A 25,865-nucleotide genomic window follows, 5' to 3' on the forward strand; every position below is an offset into this window, starting at 1 on the left:
TCGACAGCTGTGCGGAGACGGGAATGGCGACGGGCAAAAACAGTAAGGCGGCAAAAAGAAGAACCAGTTTCCCTTTCACCATCTCGTCGTAGGCGCTCAAAAAACTCTTTAGCCAAAAATTGGGTCTCATTAGAAGTGGAAAAAAAAAAAAAAAAAAAAAAAAAAAAGGGGGAAAAAACAGAAAGAAAAACATGTTGTTCTTTGCTGGTTGAACAGTTTTTACTCATAAGTCTGCTGAAATACACATGTACGTTTGTGCATGCACATGTTATGCAAGATACATGTGTTTTAAATGTATATATGTATGTATATAAAATGATCCACACAATTAATAGGGGGGGGGAAAAGAAAAAAGGAACAAAAAACGTTTCGCATGCGGCGGCACGCAGGGGCGTGTATATTTATCGGTATACATGTGGAAGAAAACAAAATTTGAGGCAATTTAACCGCACATACCCCACCCACGCAATCAGAGATTGAAAAATCATCTTATCAAGCAAAAAAAAAAAAAAAAAAAATGGCTTAATCAGAGAGAATTAAAGCAACACATAAACACACTCAATAATAATAGTAAAACTATTTTCTATATTTGGACCTATTTTGATCAAAATGATACAACTCATCTTCATCATCTTCATCTTCATCACTTCTGCGGCAGCAATGACAGCACATCCACACAAACAATACAAAGAGGCCAAACGCCATAGCAAAGAAGGTACATCCTCCCAGGAAGTATAAAGATCTTAACACATCTTCATAGGCCTTCATACTCTTACTGAATGTGGGAATTTGCACACTGATGACAGTTGCCCTTTCTGGGCCTGGATAGAGTGCCAGTGTGTTGCTGAATGCGCCCTGAGTGATCATAGAATTGGCTTCGTCCGGTGGCCAGAGGTGCAGGAGACGTGAGCCGGGACCCTTACTTAACAAAGCCTGCAGCACGGTGATGTGGACCCTCAGATTTTTATTGAATTCCACAGATGACACGTTGATGATGGTCAAAAAGGCATACTTGCGCAGCAACTGGGGACCAATGTCCTTGATGAGGGCTGCCTTTAGCTCCGTCAATTTATTCTGCACCACAAACTCCCAATTGGGACCACCGAACACAATAATGTGCTCCGACGTCGACGGCGAGGTTTGTGCGGAGGCGAAAGGCACGATATGCAAGTTCAGCAGCAGCACAAAGGCAAAAAGAAGTACGTTTCTACGCTTCATCTTTTCACTGTGGAGTTTCAGCAAAATGTGGTTGCGTTTACGGAGTTTTATTCGAGCCGCAAAAATACCTTCTTGTGAGCCAAAAGCCAAAAAAAAAAAAAAAAAAAAAAAAAAAAAAAAAAAAATTAAATAATAATAATAAAGGATGGGGAAAGAACTCGCACGCGTGTGTGTATGGGGAGGAGCCTGGAATGTGCATTGCAGAGGGTTAGGGGTTAGGGGAGGCAACACCAGCCACCATCCGTGCGCTCACTGCAATTGCGAACATTTCCCAAACTTTTCATTTAATAAAATGTTTATCAGAAGCCTTTGGACTGTTTTCTCCCCGCACTGCTTTTTTTTTTTTTTTTTCTTTTTGTAATTGAGAAGTAAAATGATGCGCACCACCACCGTAAACCACCAAAAGGGAAAAAACAAAAAAAAAAAAAAAAACAAAATTTAATTTCTCAGCAACAGTGATCCAAGCAAAAAACAGGGAATATGATTTTTCTTTTTTAATTTTTTTTTCGTTTGTGTGTTTGTGTGTGTGTCTCGCCCAGTTTGTTTCCCCCCCTCCCCCCAACGCACTCTTGCCCCGGGGACTCTCAGTTGAATATCAACAGGCCCAAAGAAGCGAGCACAGGCATTGAGAAATGCAACTGCGTGTCGCGAGTTGGGGAGGAGACGGGGAGAGGGGAAAGAAAAGGAAAGGAAAGAAAAGGAAACACAAAGCGAAATTACTGGTGTCCCTTTCATAGTTTGCGGAGCGGGGAAGCACCACAGAACATACGCAAGAATGAGGGATTGGACGCGATGAGGGGAGGTGGGCCGGGGAACAAAGAAAAAAAGAAAAAAAGAAAAAAAACACGCATAAAAACAAACAAACAAAAAAAAGAAAAAATGAAAAAAAAAGAAAAGCAAAAAAACAAAACAAAACGAAACAAGCAAACCGAAAGGATAGCAGGATATCTCCCCTCCCCCAACTTTTTTTTTTTTCTTTTAGTTCGTTTATTTCATGTCAATTTCCTTCAGTTGACTGGATACGGTTCGGCGCCTTCTTCGACGGGCTTGCTGCCACAGCCCTGACAGCACATCCACACAAGCACAATAAAAAGCAGCACTGCCATGAGAGAGAGAATGGCGTAGCCCAACTTAAACAGCCTTAATAGAAACTCATCGCTGATAATGGAGCCAGTTTCTTTTTCAGCCAACTGCACACTGATGACAGTTGCCCTTTCCGGGCCTGGATAGAGTGCCAGTGTGTTGCTGAATGCGCCCTGAGTGATCATAGAATTGGCTTCGTCCGGTGGCCAGAGGTGCAGGAGACGTGAGCTGGGACCCTTACTTAACAAAGCCTGCAGCACGGTGATGTGGACCCTCAGATTTTTATTGAATTCCACAGATGACACGTTGATGATGGTCAAAAAGGCATACTTGCGCAGCAACTGGGGACCAATGTCCTTGATGAGGGCTGCCTTTAGCTCCGTCAATTTATTTTGCACCACGAACTCCCAATTGGGACCACCGAACACAATAATGTGCTCCGACGTCGACGGCGAGGTTTGTGCGGAGGCGAAAGGCACGATATGCAAGTTCAGCAGCAGCACAAAGGCAAAAAGAAGTACGTTTCTACGCTTCATCTTTTCACTTCACACATACACACACACAGAACAAAAAAAAAAAAAAAACATAAAAGAAAGAGAAGCCAAAACAAAATATTCAGATATCTTTTAGTGCAGTTCATGTATCCGTGTCTTCCTTCCCACGTTAACTGCGCCTGGGCGACGTAGCGGGGCTGCTGCTCTGCACACCCGAGGGGAGAAACCCAACAGCAACAAATCGGCCCAATAAAAGTTTCGTCCACATGGGCGGATACGAGGAGGCAAATAAAAGAAAATCATGTGATTAAAATATTTCAACTTTATCTCCACACGTGACTTTGAGTGATCATCACACACTCGCCGTGGCGGCCCTCGCCTTCGGAAGACCGGCGACATCCCGCAGGACCGCTACGAGGTCGCCCTTCTTTTCGCGCAACCGCTGCTCCGCCGCCATGCGGTCGCAACCGAGCTCCTGCATCAACAGGGCAACGTCCGCCTCCTCCACCGGGATCTGCGCCAGCTCATCCATCCGCTTCTTCTCCGCCAGCTTCTTCTGGAGAATGTCAGCGTGGAGTTTCCGCATCCGCTCCTGCACCGCCTTCTCATCATACTTGCGCACCTCCACCGCCTTCTCCACACGGCTGGAGATGTTCTTCATCGACTCCTGCACATCGGACTGCCGCGTCATTGTTTCCTCGTTTTTATTTGTACAATTTGTTTATGCCTAATTGCGTCCTCGCTTCTTTCCACACACAAACACACACGTCCCCACTCTGATAGAAAGAAGAGAGAGAGAAAGTCTTCTTTGGAACCTTTTCCTTTTCTTCTCACATAAAAAAAAAAAAAAAACAACGCAGAGAAAGGAGAAGGAGAGCACGTTGCAAATGAAGTCGCATTAGTTGGACCAACGGCACACACACACAGACACACATATATATATATACAGATAAAAACGCAGATCCAGCTGAAAAGTCATGGTGTCACACAATGGCTAGCACTCTCCTTGCGCATATGACGCTCGCTCTTTACGGGACACAACAGAAAAGAAAAGAAGAACTACTGAAGAACAAAAACCCAAAAACAACAACAAGAAAAACAATGATTTCTTATGTTTATGTGTTTCCTCGTAATTCTTCTTCCTTCCACCTCCCTCGCTTGTTGATGCTCCTACAGGAGAGGAAAAAAAAAAAAAAATAATACACGTGCAGAAACAAACAAAAAAAGGCGGGGAAAAATTCTTTTTTTTTTTTTGTTGTTGTTGTGTCTTCTTGACCTCCCTCCCTCATGGCCATTTGGCTCGCTTGTGCTCTCTCTCAAGCAACAAAGAAACCCCTCCTCAACCACAGACACATTTTAACAAGGAAGAAACAACAGCAACAGTAACACCTCTTCCCACCACCACCACCACCCCACTCAAACTCTCATTACATCACACAGAAACACTGGAGATGACGCCAAAGTGTCCCCGCAGGCTCTCAGCGGTAGTTGCCAACGCCTCTAGTGACTTTTCAAGCCTGGAGAGGCGCAACTCCAGCTCCACCATGCCAGGCACGGCAGCAGTTACTTGTTGTTGTGTGGTCGGTAAATGCGGTGTCGACACGAAGCGATTCCTTTCACTCCTATGACTCGAGAATTCATTACCAAACTCTTGCAGAAATTCGTCTCCGCGCGGGGTGGATGCGCGTGAGTCCCGCTTTAGACGCATCTCTTGATACAGTGGAAACGGTCGTCGTGTTCGTGGAGAACCAAGAGGCGTTGTGTTGCTTGACGCAAGCGGCGTGGTGCTGTTCGATCCAAATGTTGAGTCAGACGCCAGGCACTCTTCAAGTGTACGTGTGGAACGAAGAAAAGCGGTTTCATACTGCATCAGTGCTCGCCGCATTACACGGTATGTGATGACTTGTTGAGATAGAAGAAAGGCGGCAATTTGGCGCGAGATGAAATTATGTCGATCCCGCTTTGCCCGATAAAGTTTCCAGGTGCGTTGAATAAGACGTGCCGCCTGCGGTGGGATTTTGCCGCAAAGCTCATTGTTGCGGAAGAGTGTGTACAGGTTGCGCTCTGCTTCCGTCAGCGAGAGCGCCTCATTCATGACACCCACCGTCCAGCAGAGTACAATGACACCAAGCAGGGTGACGCACACCGCGATTACACGTCCTGGAAAGGTGACAGGTGATGTCTCACTATATCCAGCGAGTGAGGCAGTGCTGACGCAAAAATAAAACGATTCACCGAGGGTCGCCCCTTCTGCCTTTGCGTAGGAGCAAGCAAAGATGAATATTCCAGCAGCAACGGCACACAGCGTCACAGCGAGGTGCTCAAGAAGAAAGGCCGTTCGAATGAAAAATCGATAGTTTAATCGGATGCGAGCGAGACTTGCAATGGCGTGTGAGAAAACGGATGTGTGCGCGACATGCGTCCCATACAGGAGAAAGACATAGAAACGAAGAATCAAAAAACCATCCAGCCCCACAAGCCACTCAGGGTTCATGTCATCTGGAAGCGGTGGGCATTGAAGGATCCATACAAGCATCTCCAATAACATATTAATAAGAGAGGGGGAGTGAAACACACTCACTTCACGCCTCTTCCCACTCGCCCGGTTTGTTATGCCGTGAAATTTTGCCTTCACACGATGTATGCACACAATGGCCACCTCCCCCGCCAGTGAGAAGAGAAGAATAATGGAATGCGTGACAACCCTGCCTTCCTCAAAGAGTGAGAGAGCGTAGCAGATAACAGCCAAAAAACACATCGCCCCGCGTAGCCAGCGGCGATTCGCTGCGAGGCGTTCCATGCGGGTTAGTTGACGGATGCTTCGCGTCACAGAAGGAATGACTATGGGCGTCTGCGGTTTAATCATCTGTTCGGCGCGTTCACGGAGCTCCATGCCTGTTCGCTTTCTTCCTTCTTGTCCCCGTATTTATGTGTCGACACGTGGCCACTGCGACCTGCCAATTCTAAAACGATGCGTGCGTGTTGGGCTGCTCCCCCCGTCAACCCGCCTTTACTACCGGACAAGAGACTGCGCACATGCAAAGCCCCAACAGCGTTACAGAAAGACACCAGAAGGAAAAAAAAACGGGCAACCCTCAAATTCCCTCCTTTCATTTTTCCTCTCTTTCTCTCTTACACACACACACACAAACAAACAAAAGATACGGGCGACCAGCCTCGCCCCACCACGCACACACACAGAGAAATGGAGAGGTAAAGAGGCATAATCACCAATAAGTAACGTCCGCGCAAATAAAAAACCGAAAAGAAAGAATTCGGTCAAATGTATCACCACCACCAACACCAACAACAACAACAACAACAACACACACAATAAAGAATGCCCACAAAATCGTAAGCCATGTAGTTAACCAACGGAGTCTTGACGCGGAGAGCAGGACACCAAAAAAACCACGGAGGGAGTGTGAGAAAAAAAGGAAGACGGAGGTGAAGAGTAAAATAGGCGGCGCTATAATACAAACACACACACACACACATTTGCATCTATTTGTGCGTGTGCATACATACAATGGATCAAGAGCATGAATGGGCGAGACTGGGAGGGTTTGTTGGGGCCGTCGCCGCCAGAGATTCCATCAATGCAGTGAGGCGACTACATGTGTTTTCTAGCGTCTCCACTTTTTCCAAGAGATTTGTCACATCGACATGAGCAGTCGTGGCACCACAAACACCCACCATATCCGTTGAATATAAGCTGCCCCTCCAAACATTGTTCATGACAGCTCGCTCCACTTCTTCTCGTGTTGGCATCCTCTCTCGGCATTCAACACATTTTCGAAAAAAGGCATCCACATCAGCCTGCTGCTGAGCATGTTGCGCCGCCCGCAAAAGATGACGCAGGTGCTCCTCATGCCCTTGGTCCAAGAATCCAATCGAAGGACTGACGCGGCTCGCACGAAACCGCTGCGTCGCGTCTGTCCACTCCTGCCGTTCCCGACGCAACCGCGAGATATTTCTAGTAAGAGCCCATGAGTAAAACAATGCTTTGACGCACTGCATCTTTCCATCTGAGAATGGAGATTTAAGACGATGAAATCGCCACATTGTTTGAATAACACGCGCGGAGTCCTCTCGCAACAAATGGGAAAGTCTCTGACAACGCATCAGCATATACATGTTATGCTCATTCTCATCCTTTGTTAGGGAGCCGTGGAAGATGACCACCAGGTAGGCGATAAGTACAAAACTAATAACCCACGCGATAAACGCTACAAGTTTCCCTGCCGTTGTTGCTGGGGTAATGTCTCCGTAACCGACAGTGCTAATTGCCTGAAAGGCGTACCAAAAGCCGTCATGGAGGGGCACATGTTCGGCCTTTGCGTACATAAAGGACAGAGTGACCCACGACAACAGTGTTGCAAGTGACACAATCTTTGCTTTGCGGTACACAAGAGCTGTGCGCACCGTAAATGACGTAGTTAAAGGCATCGCCGTCATCGCAGTCATGGCCCTACAAAAAAACCGATAGACGTAAGCCGCATTGTGAATGTAAATCGCAACAGCATAAAGGCGGACAAATATAAAATAGTCTAAAAGCTCAAAGAATGGTCGCCAAAAGAATATCAACGGCGGGGTTTGAATATTCCAGACTATTATTTCCAGCAACATTTGCAACAAGAACGGGGATGTGAATATGTTACGGCGATCCTTGTACAATAAATTCGTCAGCCCTGTGTACTCCGCCTTGATGGAATACACCCTCAATATAATAAGCACGGCCGCCTCCGACACCGCAAGAATTGTCCACTCCACAACCGCAGCGGAGGGGAGAAGCGAAAGAATAAACACCAAAACCGCAAGCAGTGCCTGTACACCGCGCAGCCAGCGGTGATACGCCGCAAGGAGCTCAAGGCTGGCAATTTCATTCGTAACAACCGACGGGGCGCTGTGTAAACTGACATCAAAGTACAATTCGTCACGGAGCAGATGTTTCACACGTGTGCCAAGCAGACGCGGCCCCAGCGTGAATGCTCGCGTCTTTCGCCGGAGAAGGCGCAAAAACCCGCGATTCTCACGTCGTCGCGGCGATGATCGAGACGACCCCGAAGCGGAGTCCATCTTTGTGCCACTCTTTTTTTTTTTTTTTTCTTTTTTATTGTTGTTGTTTTAAAATTCAACAGGGATGTTTATCAATGCAAACTGTTTGTGCCCTGTCTTTATATATACCACAGCAGTGTATGTGTATGTGTCTCTCTCTCTATCTCTTTATCCCCCCACCCTGTATATATATATATATATGTTTGTGTGTGAGCGAGGAACGTTGGGCACTTCTGTCCCCATCTATGCATGCGCAGAGAACAAGTAAAAAGAAGAAGGAAAAGGAAGAAACAGCACACAAACCAATGGAAGGAATAATAACACACCCACATTCACACACACTCTGCATTCGGTTTAACTCAACGGTGATCAGGCGGCGATTCCCAGTATACAGAGCGGCATGAAAACCACCATTCCACCCCTCCACTTCCCGGTGAATATGAAGGCAGGCGGGACGGTGTCTCATACGGAACACAACTGACGGATCCCCCACCCCACCGGTGATCTGCAAATGCAGCGCACACCGCCAAACACAACTCCAAAAAGGCAATGGCGGCAAACAGTAACTCCTCCCCTTCAGTTTCACATCCTCCTTCTTCTATGCTCGGTCAGCCGAAGAAGTTGCTCCTCACAGGACTGCAGGAGTATCAAGACTGGATCTTCCTCGTTACTCTTCTCCCCGATATCATCAAAACCCATCTTTTCCTCATCCCTGACACTTTTTGACCGGAAAACATGACGGGGATTCGCAAGCAACTCAAACTCCCGCTTCAGTGCTGTCATCTCGCGCTGCTGAAGCACAAGATCCCGCTCCAATACTTCGATGTGCCGTACCATTGGTGTCACAACATGCGACAGGAGAATCTCCTTCTGACGCCGCTCCTCTCTCAATATATTGGACAATTGATCCACAATGAAAAGAAGCCGCTGCCGGTCATCATCCGCGTAGGCATGTGCAAAGGAATAATACGGAGCAAAACAGGAACAACTGCTGCTGCAGAACACCTCTTCATTATTACCTGTACAGGGACCAACACCGATACCTTCTATTCGTGTCGATCCATCCGTGATGTCGACAAGAAGGTGTGCGTCGGGGTCTGTGACGCACGACGCACCGTACACATCACGCGGGGTCTCCTTTGCTTCCTCCACGTGGCTTCCATCATGATGCCGCCGTGTATCGCGAGTCGTTACTTCTTGCTGCAGGGGAGGGCTGCCGTTCAGTGAGCTTGAGAGATGCGAAGAGAGCTCACAACTCATTGTGTCTGTTGCTGCTGTTTCCACGGCTCCCACATCCATTCTATCGTACGATGCATTCTGACTGGTCCCCACTGGGACACTTCCATCTTCCCATTGCTCTTGCCCAACTAAACATTTTTGTTGTTGTTGTTGTTGTTGTTGTCTTTTTCGTCGCTTAGCGCGCTGGTGTAGCTCCCGCGCCTGTTCCCTCAGAAGACCCTTCTCACGGAAAAGTTTTTCTTCCAGCCCAGCGAACCGCCGCTCCAGTTCCTTAACGCTGATCTGACAACCTTTTGGGGTCTCGTTATCATTCTCCTTGCCATGAGTACCGCCACCACCCTCTCTTCGCGCTCTGGCGATAAGTCGCCGTAGTTCCAGCAGTGACTCCTCAACGTCAGCCATCCATCACACGAATGTCAGTGCCTGCTGTCCGCTGGCTTGTCTTTCTGTGCCTACAAATACTTTTCCCAACAGTCCCCGCTTCTCACAGAGAAAGAAAAATGGAGGAAACGAATTGAGACAACTCTGCCGCTTTGGCAAAATACACGAGACCTTACATGAATCCTTATTTATTCCATTTCCACCTTCTCCTCCTCCTCTTCCCACTCCATCGCCAGTTTCTCTTTATTTCTAATTTATGTACTTTGATGTATAGCGATGTTTCAAGGTGAAAGCAAAGTGAAAAAAAAAAAAAAAAAAAAGCCTGGCTTTAAACAAACACACACAGTCACTTTCCCCCCCTCTACAATTTCATGTTTTTCACCTTCGGTTTTTAAACGACTCATTGTCTCTCTCCCTCTCTCTCTCTCTGTGTGTGTGTGTGTGTGTGTGTGTTTTTGTGCAGCTCCAGCGGTGCCTTTTCCTCCGCCCGCATTCTCTTGTGGTCAACACTTCTTACATGATGTTTCCACCACCGTCGTTATTCCTTTTTCTTACCATTACCACTCGTGATCACACGGCTGTGATACTTTTTCCTATGTCCTTGTATCTTGCTCAGGTCAAAGAAGCGGGTCTTTTCCTTTTCCTCAATGACATGCCGCACGAACTGCAGTCCGGCGATATTGTAGTCCATGCGCCCTACAGCGTGATCAAGACCCTCGGCAATCATGCGACGCAGTGCGTGAAGCCGGCGGACACCGTGCGCCTCCGAAATTTCACCAGCGATAGCGGCACGTGCCCTGTTGCCAACCGCCGCAACACCAGGCGGCGCTGCAACAAGAGCCAAGACAATTTTCGCGGCAATCTCATAGTTCAGGACCGCCCGCTCCCGCAGCATCTCCTCCAAATAGTTGAGCAAGGCATCGACATGTGTGCTTGTGAGCGAGGAGAGAGCGTGTCGTACCTCACTGGGACGCACACTCTCAATGACAGACCACAGATACTCCCATACCGTCTTGTTTGCAAGAAGCGGGTGTGGTGGTGTGAGATCCTCCGCATTTTCACGGCGTTGTAGCTCTACACTCACAAGATCGAGGGCCTCCATGATTTTCTCTGCAGCCGCAGCCGCGGTGGTTGTCAGCTGTCCAGCCACGGCAACCTCCGGATTCTGCTGCTCGAGCGTTTGCATCGCCACACGCTTTGCAGCCTCCTCGTCCATTGCTTCCTGTGCCATGCGCTCTTCTTCCTCAGCCGGAAAAACAATATCTTGTGTGCGCAAGAAACACCGAATACATTTATCCATCCCTGCGGTTGCGATGCAGGTGCCATTTGCCGTTGCTGCCACAGTCCACACTCCGCGCTGATGCTGCCGGAACATTTGAATCATTGTCCAGTTATCACCATCCCAGTGCTTCACGGAGCCATCTAATGAGACCGTCAGCAACTGGTGTGTGTCGCGCAAAAACTCGACCTGGGTTACGTAGTCGTCATGTGCGTGAATCGCGCGGTGGCAGTCACCAAAATCAGTGCCCCAGAAGCGCAGGGATTTGTCCATACCCACAGAGGCCACAAGTGTCCCATCGGAAGAGAATGCCACGGCCGTCGGTGGGAGTTTGTGCCCAAACAGCGACAGATACGGTTTCATGGTATCAGCAAAAAACAACTGAATGTTTGTGTTCTGCAGGCCCACCGCCACAAACCGGTTATCGGGGCTTAAGGCTAGAAACAAGGGAGCCTCAGTCAACTCTATTTCCATCGACTGCAACAACTGTGGCGCGGCATTACTATTAACGTTATTGTCTTTATTATTAATATTATCATTGTTCCTCTTTTTTTGACTGTTATCCGATGATTGTTTCAGTAGTGCAAGTGTCCATACAATGAGACGACGGTCAAATCCAACAGACAGAAAACCACTGCTGTCTGGTCGCCGTGCCACGTGTCGCACGCCTCCCACATGTACATCCGGTTCGGTGAATACGACACTCGACGCCGGGAGATCAACCATAAGAATGGAGCCGTCCTGAATTCCAACACAACATAAACTGGACGAGATGGCAGCCATGGTGACTGCACCATCAACGGCGACGTGACCGGTGCATGTGAGCACCCCTGTTTCGTCGGCGTGCTGAACATTCGCTTCCTTCGCGTCGTAAAAATCATGCGGTTCTCCCACCTCCGTCTCACCCTGCTGCACCTTGATGGAAACATTCCACATCATCAACTTCTCTGCGCTCATAGAGAGAAGTGTGGTGTCGTCTTCGACAAATGTCAGCTGGCGGATGTCAGATTGGTGACCCCTCTGTTCCATCGTTTGACGAGGTTTGAGGTCCTCGAGTGTCCACGTCGCGCCCCCCGACAGTTCAGTGGTGGTCAGAGCGGTTGTGTATGTGCACACATTGTTGTTGTTGAACGCTATGGCAACATGCAGACGATCGGCATCACGAAAACTACCGCTTGTGGGCGGAATAAAACATGCGCTGCGTACCTTTTGGTCCAGAAAGAAGGTACGGAGGAGGACAACTTCCTCCGTTGCGGATGCCGCGGCGGGAGCCCCGCTGGCGCTGCCTGGATTGGGGCCGGTCCCATTTGTTATTTCCTCCGGAACTTTATTCGGCTCCCGCCTGCTGTTCTTCACCCCCACTTCCACCTCTTCTTCCTCGTTGTCATAGTCAGCATGGGTTCCCTCCCCACCGTCTTTCTTCGCCGCACACCGCTTCCGCTTGCGAGAAACCTTTTTACGCACCTCTTCTCGTGTCAGAATGCGGAATATCTCCACTGTCTTGCTCGTGGTCGCCAACAAGAACGCACCATCGTGTGAAAAAGACATGGACGTCACAGGCTTCTGCAGTTTGCGCTGGATGCCGCCGTGCTCCACAGCCAACGCTATCATCGTCATCGTCGTCCCTGCGTCATCTCCGTGCATGTCATCTGCCTTCAGCAGGGCCTCTGTGTTAAACACCTTCAACTGACTCTCGCGTAGTCCACAGTAGAGACGTCGCCCAGCACTGTCCATCCGCAGTGACGACACCTGCGCATCGGAGGCAACGAGTGTCTGCACACACTGCCGGAGGAAGATATCCCACACCTTAACAAGTCCGTCGGCAGCACCCGTTACAACAAATCGATCCTCCTTCTGTGGGACAAACTCGATGCCCACGATACCCCCACGATGACCGCGTAGGCGGAAGGAAGCCTCTTGCGTCACAAGGTCCCAGACGGTAAGGTCCGTGTCCTGACCCCCGCTGCACATATACGCACGCTGGGAGCCGGCAGCGAGGGCAAGGACAGTTGTGTCTACCTTGTGCCCGAGCGCATAGAAGCGGCAAAGAGGTAGGCCGTAGTTGTTTGTCGGACCACAGGAGAAGACGGCAACATGACCATTGTGGTAACCAACAAGCAGCATCCATCCATCCAGTTCCAGAGAACTTTGCCCTGTCGTTGATGATTCCAACGACAACACACAAATGGCAGTGACCTCTAGAGGCATCTTTGCCTCGGCCGGTATCAATGCGTGCTGCAGTGCTCCACTGCGAACGGAATATACTCGCACAGCCTCAAGACTTGCAACAAATACAACGGCACTCGCCACAGCGGTGTGTTGCCGACTCCTGTGACGAAGACCGATCCTGCTGCCGCTATTGCTGCTGTGGTGCGTTGCTAAATCCACGTACGAGGACGGCGCAACGACGCTGCAGAGAGTCAGAGATGCATTGCTGGCAACCGCACCTCCCTGTGGACCGACAACGTAACGCAGGTATGTCTTCCCCACCATTGTTCCCCCCTCTGTTTGTGTGTAAATATATATAATTGAGAAAAATCAAAGAAACAGTTGAGCCAAAAAAAAAAAAAAAAAAAAAAAAAAAAAAAAGAAAAAAAGTGGATTCAGGAAGAGAAAAAACGCCGAAAATCCACCACCACCACAATTATTACAATTATTATTAATAGTAATTTTTTCTCAGATTTTCAAACAACCGCTTCCGTTTCACACAATACCACCCAATTTGTTCAACAGCATCCATTGACCCCTCTCGTACATAATGCCCCGCACCCTGGCACTCGTTTGTCGCGCTGTCACCTCAAACTCACGACGCAGCTTTCTGACGTAGTACGCCTTGTCCGTCACGCGGAGCTGGGCGTGCCCGGCCTTCAGCAGCTGCCTGTAGAGCGTGCATGCCTGCTGCGGTGTGGGCTCTACCGGGGCGTAATAGCGACTCGCATCGATGCGGCGTCGCTCCAGACGCATTCGCCGCTCATTTGCGCGCAGAAAGTCCGGTCGACCCTCTTTCCACCAGCGCCGCTGACCACCAAGAGTCCTGCAGGTCGCGCGTAGCATCCTAAAACTATATTTATCCACTCCCACCCCCCTCCCTTTCGCCCCATCCAAGAAAGACACGCACAAGAGAATACACACGGAAGAAAAACAAGAAACAAAAAAAAGGGAGTTGTGACATTTCTCACAGCGCTTCGCCCTGTTCCACCGCCCCCATTTAAATTTCAACGTGCCCATTGATTCTCTCTATTCATTGCATCTAAACCTTCTCTCTCTTCTCCTCTCCTCCTCCCCTACACACTGTTATATACAAAGATGGTTGAAAGTGATGTGGTGACCACCATCTCCAGCCTCATTTCAAAGATCCTGATGGCGGTGGCGATGAAAGTGGCGGGTCAACCCACGTGACAACTCGTCTCCTCTCAGAAGTCCCCTTCTCCTTCTTGAAATGCGCTGGTGCTCTGCGATCCGTCGCCACATCCACCCTGCCTGACAAACATGGATTAGAAAAGTGACTTGCAAGCAGGTGAAACTTCGGCTTGCAGAGGAATTCGCGTTGCACCTCTGCATTTTCTTTTTTTTCGGTAAAACGCTTTCGGCTCATGTCATTCTCGCCATCTACTTCTAATACCGCTTCCTTTTTCCTCTTCTGCCAAGAGGAACTAAGCCCGTCAGTACGACGGCACGGTTGCTGTTGTGGTCGAATCCCCACGGCGGGTGTTGTGTTCACGCGGCGGACACGAATTCCCGGCGCCATCCGCGTCGCAGCCGATCCGTGACGCCGCGGGGCGTCCTGCAAAATTACCAACGCCGCAAGAATGTCAGCATGCAGCGCCTCTGTAATGAGGCAATATGGAAGGATGATCGTACGCCAGCGGACCAGAAGCTCCTGTCGCTCTAAAGCGCCAGCGAGGAAGATGACACGGCGGTACGACATCTCCGCCAGCACAATTTCTGCCAGTGCGCAGTTCTGCCGCAGCAGGTGCCAGCGATAACTTTGACTCAGCTCAATGAAGGTACGATCTTCATGCTCCTGCCTCCAGAGCGCCGTCCGCGGGGTGAGGCACGACGCCTTGGAAATCCCTGCAGCTCCGCAATGCAGAGACCGCAACGATGCGCACACATGTGAATTTCGAGACTTTGTCGCCTTTTTTACTTCCTGTGGAAGACAATTTTCAACGACATGGGAGGCTTGTAGGGGAAGCTCCACATTCTCTTCCTCGTCCCCGTCGTCGCCCTGCATGTCAATCACTATGACCACATCGCTCGTGTCACTCTCATCATTGGTTTTAGCCTCCGCCAGGGGAGGGATGTCACCGCACTTGTTTCCAGCGGCAACAGAGGGCGGAGAGAAGGAAAAAACGGCGCGATGCGGTGGTTCTTTGGCTGCCCTCCTTACGGAGTGTTGTCGCTGCTGTGCCATCATCTGTCTCTTTTTATTTTTCTTCTTCCAATTGCGGCGTTGTTCCCTCACAATTGCCTCTTGGTGCTCTTTGATCTGCTGCTGCACGACGACGCGGCGGTCACGGTACTCCTGCAGAAGATAACGCTCTCGCAATTTTTCTTCCAACGAGATGAATAGCTGACGGCGAATCCTTGCCTCCGCATGCTGCACAACGCACCGCCCTTTTCGTTCCATGGCAAAAACCGCACTCGCCGCGTCAAAACTGTTGTCGCCGTCAGATTCCGCATTCGTCTCTCCCTGTGACGGGCAGCCCTGAAAATCCTTGACGCATCCGTCCAGTCTGTTGCCAACACCCAGCGCAGGGTCAGGCACACAGTTCGCCCGTTCATCGATCAGCTCGTTCAGTAGCTTGGCCGGCCAACTCGTCGACGTTCTCGGTGTGGCACTCAAAGGGTTCATACCATCTTCCCCATCGCCAGTTCCGTTTCCTCGTCCCTCCGCCTGCAACTCCATCCTACTGACGAGTTGCTCCCGCATGACATTGTGACGTCGGCGCTCTTCTAACCAGCGCTGTCGCTGCTCCAGCAATCGCCGAGCCTGCCGTCCTGCTCTCAGGGCTGCCCCACGTACGCGCAGAGCTGCTTGTACGGGGACAACCGCCTGTCTATGAGCACGGCGCCTCAGAGGCACAAGGTTCCATCGCACCGACCAGCATGCACGCAGAAAGGCCTGAAGAATGAGTGTACCGCATTCATGCAGCTGTGCCCAACCGCGTAAACGGGCCTCTTCAAGTTGCTCCAATACCCCCGAGTCATACAACTTAACGAGACCGGAGTCTTCCCTGATGATGACGGACGGTGCCTCTCTTGCCGATACCGGATTGTCTCTAACCAAATCGACACCCACACGACGGATTGTATTCTTCTGCCACACCCCTGCTGCTTCTTCCTTTTCTTCTTTAGCAGAGACATACGATGTGTAGTCCACGATAGCAGCGGAACAAATAAGTTTCGCCTGAATTATCGGCATGAATGTGTTAAAATTTTCAACGGAAATATGGAACAGCGGCGGGAGTGGACGCCACATGTCCCCTTCTGAAACAGTTTGACGCCGATTTAAATGGTATGTGAGACGCGTCGCCACACGTGTGGCGTCCACAGAAAAACGGTAGCGGGCAATAAACTCTCCCAGCGTAAAAATCTCCAGCGGCTCCCGTGCTGCTACTGCGGTTTGTGATGTTCTGCTGTTGCATTCACTATTTATCGACGATACCTCCGCGTAGCTGCTGCCCACAGCCCAGTGAGCCACCACCCACGCACCATGTCGCTCGAATACTCCATTAGACAACACCGGCCAGATTCCACTTCCTGTTGGACTTCTTGTCGAATTGGGACTAAACAACTCGAGAGAATCAAAAACATCCAGCAGCCTCGCACCTGTTGAAGAGAGTGATGAGAAGAACTGCAAACGACACGTAGTTTCACGACCACCATCTATATTCCCGTTACCATTCCTTGCGTGATACTGCCGTAACCACCGCAACCAATCCGACACTGTGATCCCCAACAAAACGTTGCGTCGGGCCGCAAGATCCGCTGCTGCTGCTGCTGCTGATGATGATGATGATGATGATGTTGATTTAACGGTTGGTGCACGTAACACATCAGCCACGTCTGCAACGGACTCCTCAGCGCGATGAAACCCTAATCGAAGTGCGCGATCCGGTGGCGATGAGGTATCCACATAACCACTGCAGGAGGCTGCACTCACAAGCGTCATCAGGGCCGGTACGACCTGCAGAACCAGCCAGTGTGCAAGGGAGGCAAGAAAGTCATGGAACAACAACCCCGATGGCCCATTGAACAATGCGGTGTTTGTTTCCGCCGCCAAATTTACCCACAACCAGTGAGTAGCGATGCGCCTTCCCTCACTAGAAAAGTTTTCCTTGCAGGGATACATAAGAAGGGCGAGCATCTCAATCAAGTGATCTCGCTGCGCTGGCGTGAATGGCAGTCTGGAGGCGCCACCAATACCACACCCACCGCCATTAACATAATCGTCGTGGTGGCACAAAGTGCTTCTGTCACAGGATGGCATTGCAGACTCTAGGTACGACTCAATATGCGCTACAACCGCCATCGCATTTAAGAGCCGCTGAGTATTGCTGAGGTTCCATGGACTGCCGTTACTGTTGTTGTTGCTATCGTCATACGCACCGCCAGGGTTATCTTTGGCCCATCGCCTCAGATGGGAGCCTTTTCGCTGAAACGCCCTAACCGTACGATGCAGATCCTCACGGGGATTGTTCACGTGCGCTCCGACCGCAACTCCCGCCCCCATTTCCTCCTCGCTGTCTGTCGACAGCCAACACCGCCGCAAGGAGGCAAGGTGACGCTGCACAAGCACCACACTCTCCACTTCCAACAGTCCCACTTTAATTTCCCCAACACTACCACCGCAATGAATATCACTACTGCTGTTGCCATGGTAGCTCAGCAAGAGACGCACCCCGGTGGGTGGGGGAACCCATCGAAAAAAACCATCCACCAGGACGCGCGTACAGTGCCGCACCACAGCGAGCACATCCTCAAAGCGACACTTCTCTTCCCAGGAGAGGGCATGCCGCAAAAGAACCATCTGTTCCACAGAAGTGGAGAAGAACACAGCACACAACAGGCGTTCCCATGCAGTAATAGCCGACAAAGACGCTGACGAGGGCGGTGTGGGCAAAAATGTCTCTAAAGAGAGGGCAGACGGCGGTGCAAGTGAGTGATAGAAACTCGCATAACTCGCCGGACTCCAGACAACGTCAATAAGATAAACGTGCTTTGCGAGCAACGCCACTGTGTTCCACGAAAGGGTGGTAGCGTGCAAGGAGGAGCAGGAAGAAGAGGGTGCGTCTGGGTGTCTAGAATTTATCTCCTGCTCCTTCTCACTTTTGGTCGTCTCCGCGCCGTCTGTGCCCAAGATCATGCCAAACGACCACCTCGTGGCCGTTGATAAAAGCCCCAGCACCCGGATTCCGGCTGTGGCCTTCTCTAAGCAATAGCGGGGTGGTGGCACCTCCGCCGCCGTTCTTACCGGAGAGGTGCTGCGCGGTGGCCGATGCCCATAACGGCTCACATCACTCAAAGGGGAAATCGACATGAGTCGTTCATCATCTTGCAGCGGTTCCAATGGCCTGCTTGTCATCTACGAGTCCTTGTGGGTTGCATGCAACGTCCCCGCCCCACGGACTCCTCTATATATTTGGTTTCCGTCTATCCCGGCAATTCAGCAGAGCAAGAAAGAAAGGAAGAAAAGAAAGCAATAAGTACGAAAACCCATACACACCACCTGCGTGATGGTGTTAATGGCGGGAACTAAACACACACACACACACAAACACACATACAAATGCGGGAAAACAGGAAGAAATGGAGGCAACGCAACAACTCGCTCCGTCTCCCGCTTATTTTTTTTCAGATTGCGATGAAGACACGGCAACAGCAACAGAATGGGGATCACACCACGATGTCCAGTTATTGGCGTTGCGGCTTCGAAGGCAACGTGCGGCAGCATCACGTGATGCCGCCACCGCTGCTTTTGCAGTCATATCGTCATCGGAGGCCGTCAAGCGCCATTGTGCCGCGCAGCGATCATACAGCACGACATTCACTGCCGCCGCGAGGTTTAAACTGCCTTGTGTGGGTAGAAACACAGCGGAGTGACAGCGAGCAAGTACCTCTTGTCGGATCGATCCATCTTCTGGACCAAACAGATAAACAACCAAATTTGGCAACGTGCATCGACTCCGTTTTCTGGCACCGCCATCCAGGGCATGGAGGCACGGATGACGGTATAACGGCAGTGGGGTGGCACCATCAATCATATCCACCGCAACCACGAAAGCCTCAAAGGAAGTAGCGCCCTCTAGCACCTCAAATAGGTTTATTATGTCGGGGATAGCAACATATGGGCTACTAAACCCAGCTGCCTGTGTGTCTGTCACCGGACGATGCTTCAGCGCCGCCAGTAGACGAGTGCCAGAGAAGATGAGACCCGAGTACCCAAAGCAGCCAATAGCGCGCAGAATACCACCCAAATTGGCGGGTGTTTTGGGATTTTCAACGGCGACAAACACGCGCACAGGGAATTCACCGCTACCACCATTGTTCGCCTTGCCACTTTCTTCTGTGGGTTCCCCAAAGAGCAGTTGCTGCAGTGCGTTCAATGCCTTCCTTCCTTCTTCACCGCTGACGCTCGAGTGCGGGTCGTTGTTCGGTGCGTAGCGTATCAGACCCACCCGGCATGGCTCGACACCCGTGATGGGTGCCGTCCCCGAGGAAGAAACGCCCTCCAGGTGTTCGGCGAGGATGAAGAACGACGGCCGCCCCGTGTGTGCATTGGTTGGAACCCTCAGAACAGAACCACAGCGAGTGCATCGCCATGATGCAGCCACTGCAACCTTTGAAACTGATCCCTTGTTATTCACGCGGAGCGCTCGAGAGGCGCTGCTGCTTCGCCCTTTTCCCCCCTCCTCTTCAAACTGTACGGCATCCACCACATCGTGGACAGAAGCCGCGGCAATAAACTCCGGCACAAAGAACGACTTTGCCCATGCAGTTTTCATTCCCCATTGTCTTCCCATGTGGTTCCGATGTATTTATTTTGCTTCCTTGTCCCCCCTGTATTCAAACCTGGAGCCTCGAACAGCGACCGGCTCGTCCTTCACTGCGCGCCCCTTTCACAAAACATTGTGGAGGATGACATCAGGGGGTAGTCACGTGGGGGGTGCCAGGAAGAAAGAGAGAGGAAAGAAAAGAAACCCAAGGCGTTAGCCAGCACGAAATACCAACAATGACGGGGTGATGCGGCAAATAGAAGAATTCACGTCGCTATGGACCAGTCGTCGCCTTAAGCGGAGGTCCATTGCCTTCATGGGGATTAAAAACAGCAAAATTGCATCGCAAACACCACGGCATCTTGTCTCTCCATGTGTCATACCCCTCGACGACCCTGCACATACGGCAGCGCGAGTGGCACGCTGTGCACGGAGCCACGGCCCAACTCCTTGTATTCTCCCACACATCGCAATGTTTTCTTTGACTTCTTATGTCTTCTTAACCGCACCCTTTTATTCTCATTTGTCGGGTCGTCATCCTTCACTTCACTCTGGTCCTTTCCGTCCTCTCCCTCATCAGGCCTGTCATCATCGGCGAAGGTGTGAAGCAGTAGTTTTGACCGTCGCGTCACAAGTCGCCTCTGCCGCATCTTCGCAATGTCATATAGCAGGTCTGGGGCCATCAAGTAGCGGTCCAACTCAAGTGACTCAAGGGCTTCTCGTTGCTCCATCTCCAGCAGCGCCGCCTCATCCTTGTTCACCATCTTCGTTGCCTCGTGATATTTGTCGTTCACCAACTCTGTAAAGTAAATACGGCTGCGGTAGTCGTCCGGTTCAAAATTCAAATCGTTCAGCAGATAACCCGCAAGGGCATCCGAGGTGAGTTGAATGATGGGAGGGCCGCAGACAATACCCGTGCGACGTCCAAAAGGGATGTGCATGCGTGCAACAAAAGGTGAAGTGACATTTGGCACCGCCGATGTCATATCTTCTTCCTCTTCTTCCTCGTGCTCCTTGCTGTTTGCATTCCCTTCCGTTCCATTATCCTGTGTAGCCTCGGGTGGGGGATCGATACCCGCGTGCTCCGCCACTTGGTGAAGAAACTGCATCACCTCCTCATGCAGCCATGTTCGCGGCATGTTGTGGAGACGGACGGTGCGGACTGTTCCGCGAAAAGACCGTGACGAAGAGGCTTCTTCCTCATCATTGTGACCGGCGGCGAAAAGAACAGAATGCACCGCACCTGAACTTCCCTCAGGAGAAGCAGACGGAGGGGTCGTGGTGCCGTGCCACCGCAGCGACACTCGCATGGCACATGTAGAAACGACACTTTCGCTTCTGGAGCACATCCTAAACGCATGACCCCCGTGAGCACCCACGTGCACAGAATGCCGCAGTCGTAGAGGCCACAGTGGCGGGCTAACAATGCTCCTACAGCCCAACCACACGGAGCGCATTTTTTCTTTTCTTTTCAAACCTGCCACTTAAAAAACAAAGTGATGGGAGATTTATTATTGCCTCACGCCATGACACAAGAGGCGGCGGGAAATCCACATTTATTGCGAATACACCACCACCAGCAGCAGCAGCAGCGGCCAAACACCATCGCAACTAATAAAAGTAAAGTTGACACACACACACACACACACACACACACACACAAAACAAAAAAAAAATAAAATAGTCATACAGGTCGCTGCGGTAAACTCGCACGGTGAGAGACGTGCGAAAGTAGCAGTGCGCTGGCGGGAACAGAAAACAACCCGCTGGGAACCGATGGGCCCTCAATTTGTGACGGCTCGTTCTGCAGCTGCAACCGGATTTGCGCAGCGTACTTCTTGAAGGTGTCGTGATTATAAGCGGCGGCCGTCATCGTGCGGGACCGTATCCCGAGGTGAAACGGCCGCGGTATCGTCACTCGCGGGTTCCACGTGGAGTGGTCCGCGTAACGACGGGCCTCTTCATCCTCCGCGCGCTGCTTCTGCTCACGCATCTCCCGTGCCTCCCGCATCCGCTGCAGAAAGCCATCCACGCCATTCACCTCCTCGACACGATTCGATAAGTCACACTCAATGCTGCCGCCACGAGCCAGCGATTCGCGCGGCTGGAATGGACACTCCGCCTGTTCCCGCAGCAACGCCTCGTAGACAGCCTGTATATGTTTGGCATCCCGTCTTTCCTGCCATAACATCAGCCGGCGAAGTAAATGTTCTCTGCGGTCCACACCACCAGCGTTGCTGCGTCGAGACGACGTAGAACGTGTAGGGTGGAGAATGCGATCGGCGTTAAAAATTCCAACTGGCGGAGAATGTTTTTCTTGGGATGCCCTCATCTCTTCTTCCTCTTCCTCTTCCACTTCTTCTTCTCTTTCCCGCTGCGGTGGTGGCGGAAGACTACTTTCATCGTACGGAGGTTCCCCACGCAGGATGCTCTCCACCAGGGCCTCAATATCACCTTCCTCCTCGTCATCATAATCAACACCACCGCCGCTGGTGAGAACATCTTGACGATTTCCATCTACTTCACTACACTTGTTATTGTCTTCACCGATAAGCTGCGGTGTCGAGAAACCGCCCATGTGCTGCGGGTGCGTGTCATCATTATTGTCACCAGAAAACACGGATCCTTGCCTGGCTGCTACGGGAATCCCCAAGTAATGATCCACCAGCTCGTCAATGTCCACATTATTCCCTCCCACCTCCGCCATGTTCTTACCCACTACCAGTGAGTCAACGTTCTTCTCACCCTTCCAGTCAGAACGGCATAGCCCACATGTACACAGTTTGTTATGTAAAGGGAAAAAGGAAGAACAAAAAAGTGTCGTATCGAATTTATTCATCATTCATGCGCATTGAACACAAGGAACATAAAAAACACACATACACACATACATACTCTTTCTCTCTCCATTTCTGCAAATAAATATATGCAAAACTTGAATTACGCCAGTCAAAATATTCACAAAGCAAACGGTTGACGAGTCGCATAATAGCATCACAAGGAATTCTGCTTTTTTTTTCTTTTCATTTTGTATTTCTTTTTTCTCGTTTTTTTTTTTTTGAAAGCTACTCAAGTGCAATGCGGGCAGCGAGCCCCCGCCAGGCATGCCTTGTGGTACCGCGTGCCGCATTCTCCACACGCCACGACATCCCTCCTCATTTCGCTATCACCGCGAACGAGTTGTATCGCCACACGTGCCAGCCGGAGAAGTGGCGCGTCCTCCTCTTCGCCCGGCACGACTGCCCCCCTCTCGAGAAGCCGCACACCGACCACCTCGGCGTCCACAAGAGGCAGCCGCGCCCCCTCGTCTCGCCCCTCACACAACTCACACACTGTCGTCGCTCGCGCCACGCAGGTGGGGCAGTCGCGATGCAAATGCTGCTCCATCACCCGAATCTGTGTTGCCAGGTAGCCGAGAAAGTCCTGCCGCTCATTTTCCTTCGATGCGTTGGTCGACACCGTTGTGGAAATGGAATGCGCCAAGCTCGAGTCACTCTCGACGGACGCCAATGACGCTCCCGCTTCTCCTCTTGCAACACCCGGTGATGACTCATGACGATGCTTCGTGTGCTTCTCCTCCAGTTCTGCGACGGCGACGCTCCTGTCCAAATTCCACGACGTCAAAAGACGTCCAAATGACACGGCACTCATAACGTTTCCGACGGTTGCTGCCATGAACGATGGCTCAATGAGCATTGAGCCTATTCGACTTGTCACCCCATCTACCGGCCCCAAAACATTGCCACCGCGTAGCTCCCGCAACGCAGTACCCACATCTTCACTGTACTTCAACCCACTCAAATCACTGAGGGAATAAGTGACGTCCGTCTCGGCGTAGTAGGTTTGTAGCAACATCGCCAATTTATCCGAGAGGGGCTCCGTACAGCCCCGTACCATCTGTGCACACAGGAGGAACCAGTGGCGAAGCACCTTCGCTAGTTGCACAGAATCCCGCGACGCGACTGAATGAAAGCACCGCTGCTTCATCTTCCCCTCCCCCGACTCCACAGTGTACCATGGCATGCTCCAATTCTGTTGCAGCCACTCGTAGTCGCGTTTACAGACGCTCCGAGGCGTGAAGCACCACGAATTTAAAACGAGAAACGGCAACACTGCCACTTGCTTCACATGGCATTCACGGCAATAAATTTGTGTACAGTAGTGACATCGATGTGGCTTATTAATCCTAAAAAGCCCCGATCTGACCGTACCACCCAACGCAATGCCACACCCAGGGCAGAGGTATGCTTGCCGCCGCAATTGCAGTGAACGAGGGAACTCTAAGGGTGTGAGCACAATAGGGCCGGTAGCTCCAGTAGCACCTGCACTCGTAACAGCCCCATAAATCGCATGCTGGCGTTCCTGGAGCAGCTGCTTCTGTCGAAGCTTTTCATACTGAGCAATTTTCAGCTTGGCTGCTGCGCGTGACGCCGGCGTGTCTGGAATAGGCTTCGTTGCTATCATCCTGCTCCTCCTCTTCCCATCTTCTTCTTCTTCTTCCTCTTCCTCCTCCTCTTCTCCGTCTGGCTTGCCATAAATGACCTCGATAAGGTTGAGCAGGCGGGACTGCACCGCCGCAGCACTGGGAGCTTCCTCTTCACATGTCGCACCGCCACATCCTGTCACAGAAGCCATGACAAGCTCGTTGTAAATTTTCCTCGTCCCATGAAGAACATGGACGAGCATTTCTAGTTTCTCCTTGTAGTCCTCCTCCAACTCCGCAAGGCCACACTCACGCAGCTGTACACTTTCCTCCTTCTGCCGTACTTCCTCTCGGGCTCTTTCGAGTTGCTCCTGTGCATCCAACAATTCCACAAATGTCATGAACGATGAGGGGTGCTCTGTGTTTGTGCTGACACTTTGAGAGGAGAGTTTTCCATCGCTTGCCACTCCACACTTGAGGGAAACAGGCTTCGCTTGCGTCATCAATCTCGTACCATTACTACCATTCATAACACCTTTCTCCACCACCTCCTCTTCCCTGCCAACAATCTCTTCATGGGGATCACCACACACATCATTTTTCAGGGTCTGTGTGGATGCATCAGCCACGTAGCAATATTCATCCCCATCCCAGTAACAATGCCTATTGGCGCATGTCGTGTGGTTACACGTATGCCCAAGCATTCCTCCGGTGCCCACCGTGCTGCGTTGCGAAAGCATGATGTCCTTCAGACGTGACCACAGCGGCATAACAGCATCGGATGCTTCTTCCTCTTCTGTACCGTTTCTCGGCGCAGGCACGCGTGTCTTCGATGACGCGTTAATTTTTTCTTGCGATGCATCGCCTTCGCTCGCACATTCCGCAGCAGCAGTCGATACACGCCGTTTCTTCCTTTTTCGACGGTGCAGTCTCAATCGTTCCACGTGTACTTCCCGTGGCACCTCACGAAATAACGGCAACGCCTCCGCTAAAGATAAGCCGTATTGCACCGCCACACTTTTCCCTTCCATCGGCCCGGCTCCATTTGGGCCCGGATGCCACACCCTTAGAAGGAGCGACAGCAGTTGCATCACATAACCCCCATTCAAGAAGGTTGTGTGTGGCCCCAAAGACTCCTTCAATCGTCGCACCCGCTCCGCTCCAAACTGGGAAAAATCACCCGCTTTTTCTTTCCCTTCACCCACCGCCATAATTTGTTCCTGCCCAACAGTTCCGGTGGCGTCCTTGACGATTGGCCCTACCAGCAGCAGCGCGGCCGCCTCATACAGGGAGTCCGCGGTGTTGAGACTATGCACCACCCAGCAGCGAAATGCATCCGCAGCCTCCGGCCGCCGTACCCGCAGTGTTTCCTCCATTGGGAAATGTGTCTTGTGCTTCCGCGGGAGGTGGTGGAGCAGCGGCACCGCAACGCCCTCAAAAAAGGCCTCGGCACCCAGCAGTGGTTCGGGCGTGAAGGCCTCCTCGATACCGTTAAGAAGACGTGCGAGAAGGGCAGGCGCCACGGCCAGCGTCAAAGAAATTGTCGAGAGCGACAGAGACGATCTCTGTTGCTGTTCATGGGCGAAGACTTTGATATCCCGCACCGCGTGCTCCAAAGACACAAGTGTGGGAAACATCTTTTTTCTTCTCTCCCCTGTTTTTTTTTTTTTTTTAATTTCCTCCGTGTGTGT

The 25,865-nt window shown here is 51.1% G+C and overlaps 13 protein-coding genes across 13 annotated transcripts, besides 31 other annotated features; all 13 read right to left on the reverse strand.

The window, feature by feature from the left end:
• Positions 1 to 12,291: a sequence feature (heterozygous, Esmeraldo-like haplotype).
• Positions 140 to 190: a sequence feature (T-rich).
• Positions 499 to 518: a microsatellite.
• Positions 577 to 1,218, reverse strand: Tc00.1047053506661.170 (hypothetical protein, conserved; the record flags this gene model as incomplete). Its single annotated transcript, XM_808893.1, has 1 exon — positions 577 to 1,218. One exon carries the CDS (start codon positions 1,216 to 1,218, stop codon positions 577 to 579), a length of 642 nt encoding a protein of 213 aa, XP_813986.1.
• Positions 1,307 to 1,343: a microsatellite.
• Positions 1,553 to 1,575: a microsatellite.
• Positions 1,627 to 1,655: a microsatellite.
• Positions 1,893 to 1,922: a microsatellite.
• Positions 2,035 to 2,133: a sequence feature (T-rich).
• Positions 2,226 to 2,837, reverse strand: Tc00.1047053506661.160 (hypothetical protein, conserved; the record flags this gene model as incomplete). The annotated part of the gene is made up of 1 exon (XM_808892.1): positions 2,226 to 2,837. The coding sequence occupies one exon, from the start codon at positions 2,835 to 2,837 to the stop codon at positions 2,226 to 2,228; it is 612 nt and encodes a 203-aa protein (XP_813985.1).
• Positions 2,865 to 2,913: a sequence feature (T-rich).
• Positions 3,148 to 3,486, reverse strand: Tc00.1047053506661.150 (hypothetical protein, conserved; the record flags this gene model as incomplete). Its single annotated transcript, XM_808891.1, has 1 exon — positions 3,148 to 3,486. One exon carries the CDS (start codon positions 3,484 to 3,486, stop codon positions 3,148 to 3,150), a length of 339 nt encoding a protein of 112 aa, XP_813984.1.
• Positions 3,710 to 3,755: a microsatellite.
• On the reverse strand, positions 4,228 to 5,688 carry Tc00.1047053506661.140 (hypothetical protein, conserved; the record flags this gene model as incomplete). The annotated part of the gene is made up of 1 exon (XM_808890.1): positions 4,228 to 5,688. One exon carries the CDS (start codon positions 5,686 to 5,688, stop codon positions 4,228 to 4,230), a length of 1,461 nt encoding a protein of 486 aa, XP_813983.1.
• Positions 6,094 to 6,122: a microsatellite.
• On the reverse strand, positions 6,330 to 7,874 carry Tc00.1047053506661.130 (ion transport protein, putative; the record flags this gene model as incomplete). The annotated part of the gene is made up of 1 exon (XM_808889.1): positions 6,330 to 7,874. One exon carries the CDS (start codon positions 7,872 to 7,874, stop codon positions 6,330 to 6,332), a length of 1,545 nt encoding a protein of 514 aa, XP_813982.1.
• Positions 7,888 to 7,910: a microsatellite.
• Positions 8,436 to 9,494, reverse strand: Tc00.1047053506661.120 (uncharacterized protein; the record flags this gene model as incomplete). The annotated part of the gene is made up of 1 exon (XM_808888.1): positions 8,436 to 9,494. The coding sequence occupies one exon, from the start codon at positions 9,492 to 9,494 to the stop codon at positions 8,436 to 8,438; it is 1,059 nt and encodes a 352-aa protein (XP_813981.1).
• Positions 9,231 to 9,255: a microsatellite.
• Positions 9,774 to 9,793: a microsatellite.
• Positions 9,880 to 9,902: a microsatellite.
• Positions 9,902 to 9,926: a microsatellite.
• Positions 10,012 to 13,245, reverse strand: Tc00.1047053506661.110 (hypothetical protein, conserved; the record flags this gene model as incomplete). Its single annotated transcript, XM_808887.1, has 1 exon — positions 10,012 to 13,245. The coding sequence occupies one exon, from the start codon at positions 13,243 to 13,245 to the stop codon at positions 10,012 to 10,014; it is 3,234 nt and encodes a 1,077-aa protein (XP_813980.1).
• Positions 11,251 to 11,315: a microsatellite.
• Positions 12,292 to 12,720: a sequence feature (areas not merged during assembly with more than two copies in the genome that could not be assigned to a particular haplotype).
• Positions 12,721 to 13,671: a sequence feature (heterozygous, non-Esmeraldo-like haplotype).
• Positions 13,310 to 13,349: a microsatellite.
• Tc00.1047053506661.100 (hypothetical protein, conserved) lies at positions 13,456 to 13,980 on the reverse strand (the record flags this gene model as incomplete). The annotated part of the gene is made up of 1 exon (XM_808886.1): positions 13,456 to 13,980. The coding sequence occupies one exon, from the start codon at positions 13,978 to 13,980 to the stop codon at positions 13,456 to 13,458; it is 525 nt and encodes a 174-aa protein (XP_813979.1).
• Positions 13,672 to 13,712: a sequence feature (haploid, non-Esmeraldo-like haplotype).
• Positions 13,713 to 15,866: a sequence feature (heterozygous, Esmeraldo-like haplotype).
• Tc00.1047053506661.90 (hypothetical protein, conserved) lies at positions 14,096 to 18,340 on the reverse strand (the record flags this gene model as incomplete). The annotated part of the gene is made up of 1 exon (XM_808885.1): positions 14,096 to 18,340. The coding sequence occupies one exon, from the start codon at positions 18,338 to 18,340 to the stop codon at positions 14,096 to 14,098; it is 4,245 nt and encodes a 1,414-aa protein (XP_813978.1).
• Positions 15,867 to 15,993: a sequence feature (areas merged during assembly that could not be assigned to a particular haplotype. This can correspond to areas where the two haplotypes were merged or to regions with more than two copies in the genome that were merged during assembly.).
• Positions 15,994 to 25,865: part of a sequence feature (heterozygous, Esmeraldo-like haplotype) that runs on past the window's edge.
• Positions 16,760 to 16,787: a microsatellite.
• Positions 18,515 to 18,543: a microsatellite.
• On the reverse strand, positions 18,600 to 19,778 carry Tc00.1047053506661.80 (hypothetical protein, conserved; the record flags this gene model as incomplete). The annotated part of the gene is made up of 1 exon (XM_808884.1): positions 18,600 to 19,778. One exon carries the CDS (start codon positions 19,776 to 19,778, stop codon positions 18,600 to 18,602), a length of 1,179 nt encoding a protein of 392 aa, XP_813977.1.
• On the reverse strand, positions 20,129 to 21,208 carry Tc00.1047053506661.70 (hypothetical protein, conserved; the record flags this gene model as incomplete). The annotated part of the gene is made up of 1 exon (XM_808883.1): positions 20,129 to 21,208. One exon carries the CDS (start codon positions 21,206 to 21,208, stop codon positions 20,129 to 20,131), a length of 1,080 nt encoding a protein of 359 aa, XP_813976.1.
• Positions 21,381 to 21,413: a microsatellite.
• Positions 21,436 to 22,593, reverse strand: Tc00.1047053506661.60 (hypothetical protein, conserved; the record flags this gene model as incomplete). Its single annotated transcript, XM_808882.1, has 1 exon — positions 21,436 to 22,593. One exon carries the CDS (start codon positions 22,591 to 22,593, stop codon positions 21,436 to 21,438), a length of 1,158 nt encoding a protein of 385 aa, XP_813975.1.
• Positions 22,085 to 22,122: a sequence feature (GA-rich).
• Positions 22,762 to 22,811: a sequence feature (A-rich).
• Tc00.1047053506661.50 (hypothetical protein, conserved) lies at positions 22,821 to 25,811 on the reverse strand (the record flags this gene model as incomplete). Its single annotated transcript, XM_808881.1, has 1 exon — positions 22,821 to 25,811. One exon carries the CDS (start codon positions 25,809 to 25,811, stop codon positions 22,821 to 22,823), a length of 2,991 nt encoding a protein of 996 aa, XP_813974.1.
• Positions 24,235 to 24,270: a microsatellite.
• Positions 25,832 to 25,852: a sequence feature (AT_rich).

This window comes from Trypanosoma cruzi, genomic scaffold (genome assembly GCF_000209065.1).
Source record: "Trypanosoma cruzi strain CL Brener 1047053517009 genomic scaffold, whole genome shotgun sequence".
Lineage (NCBI taxonomy): Eukaryota > Euglenozoa > Kinetoplastea > Trypanosomatida > Trypanosomatidae > Trypanosoma > Trypanosoma cruzi.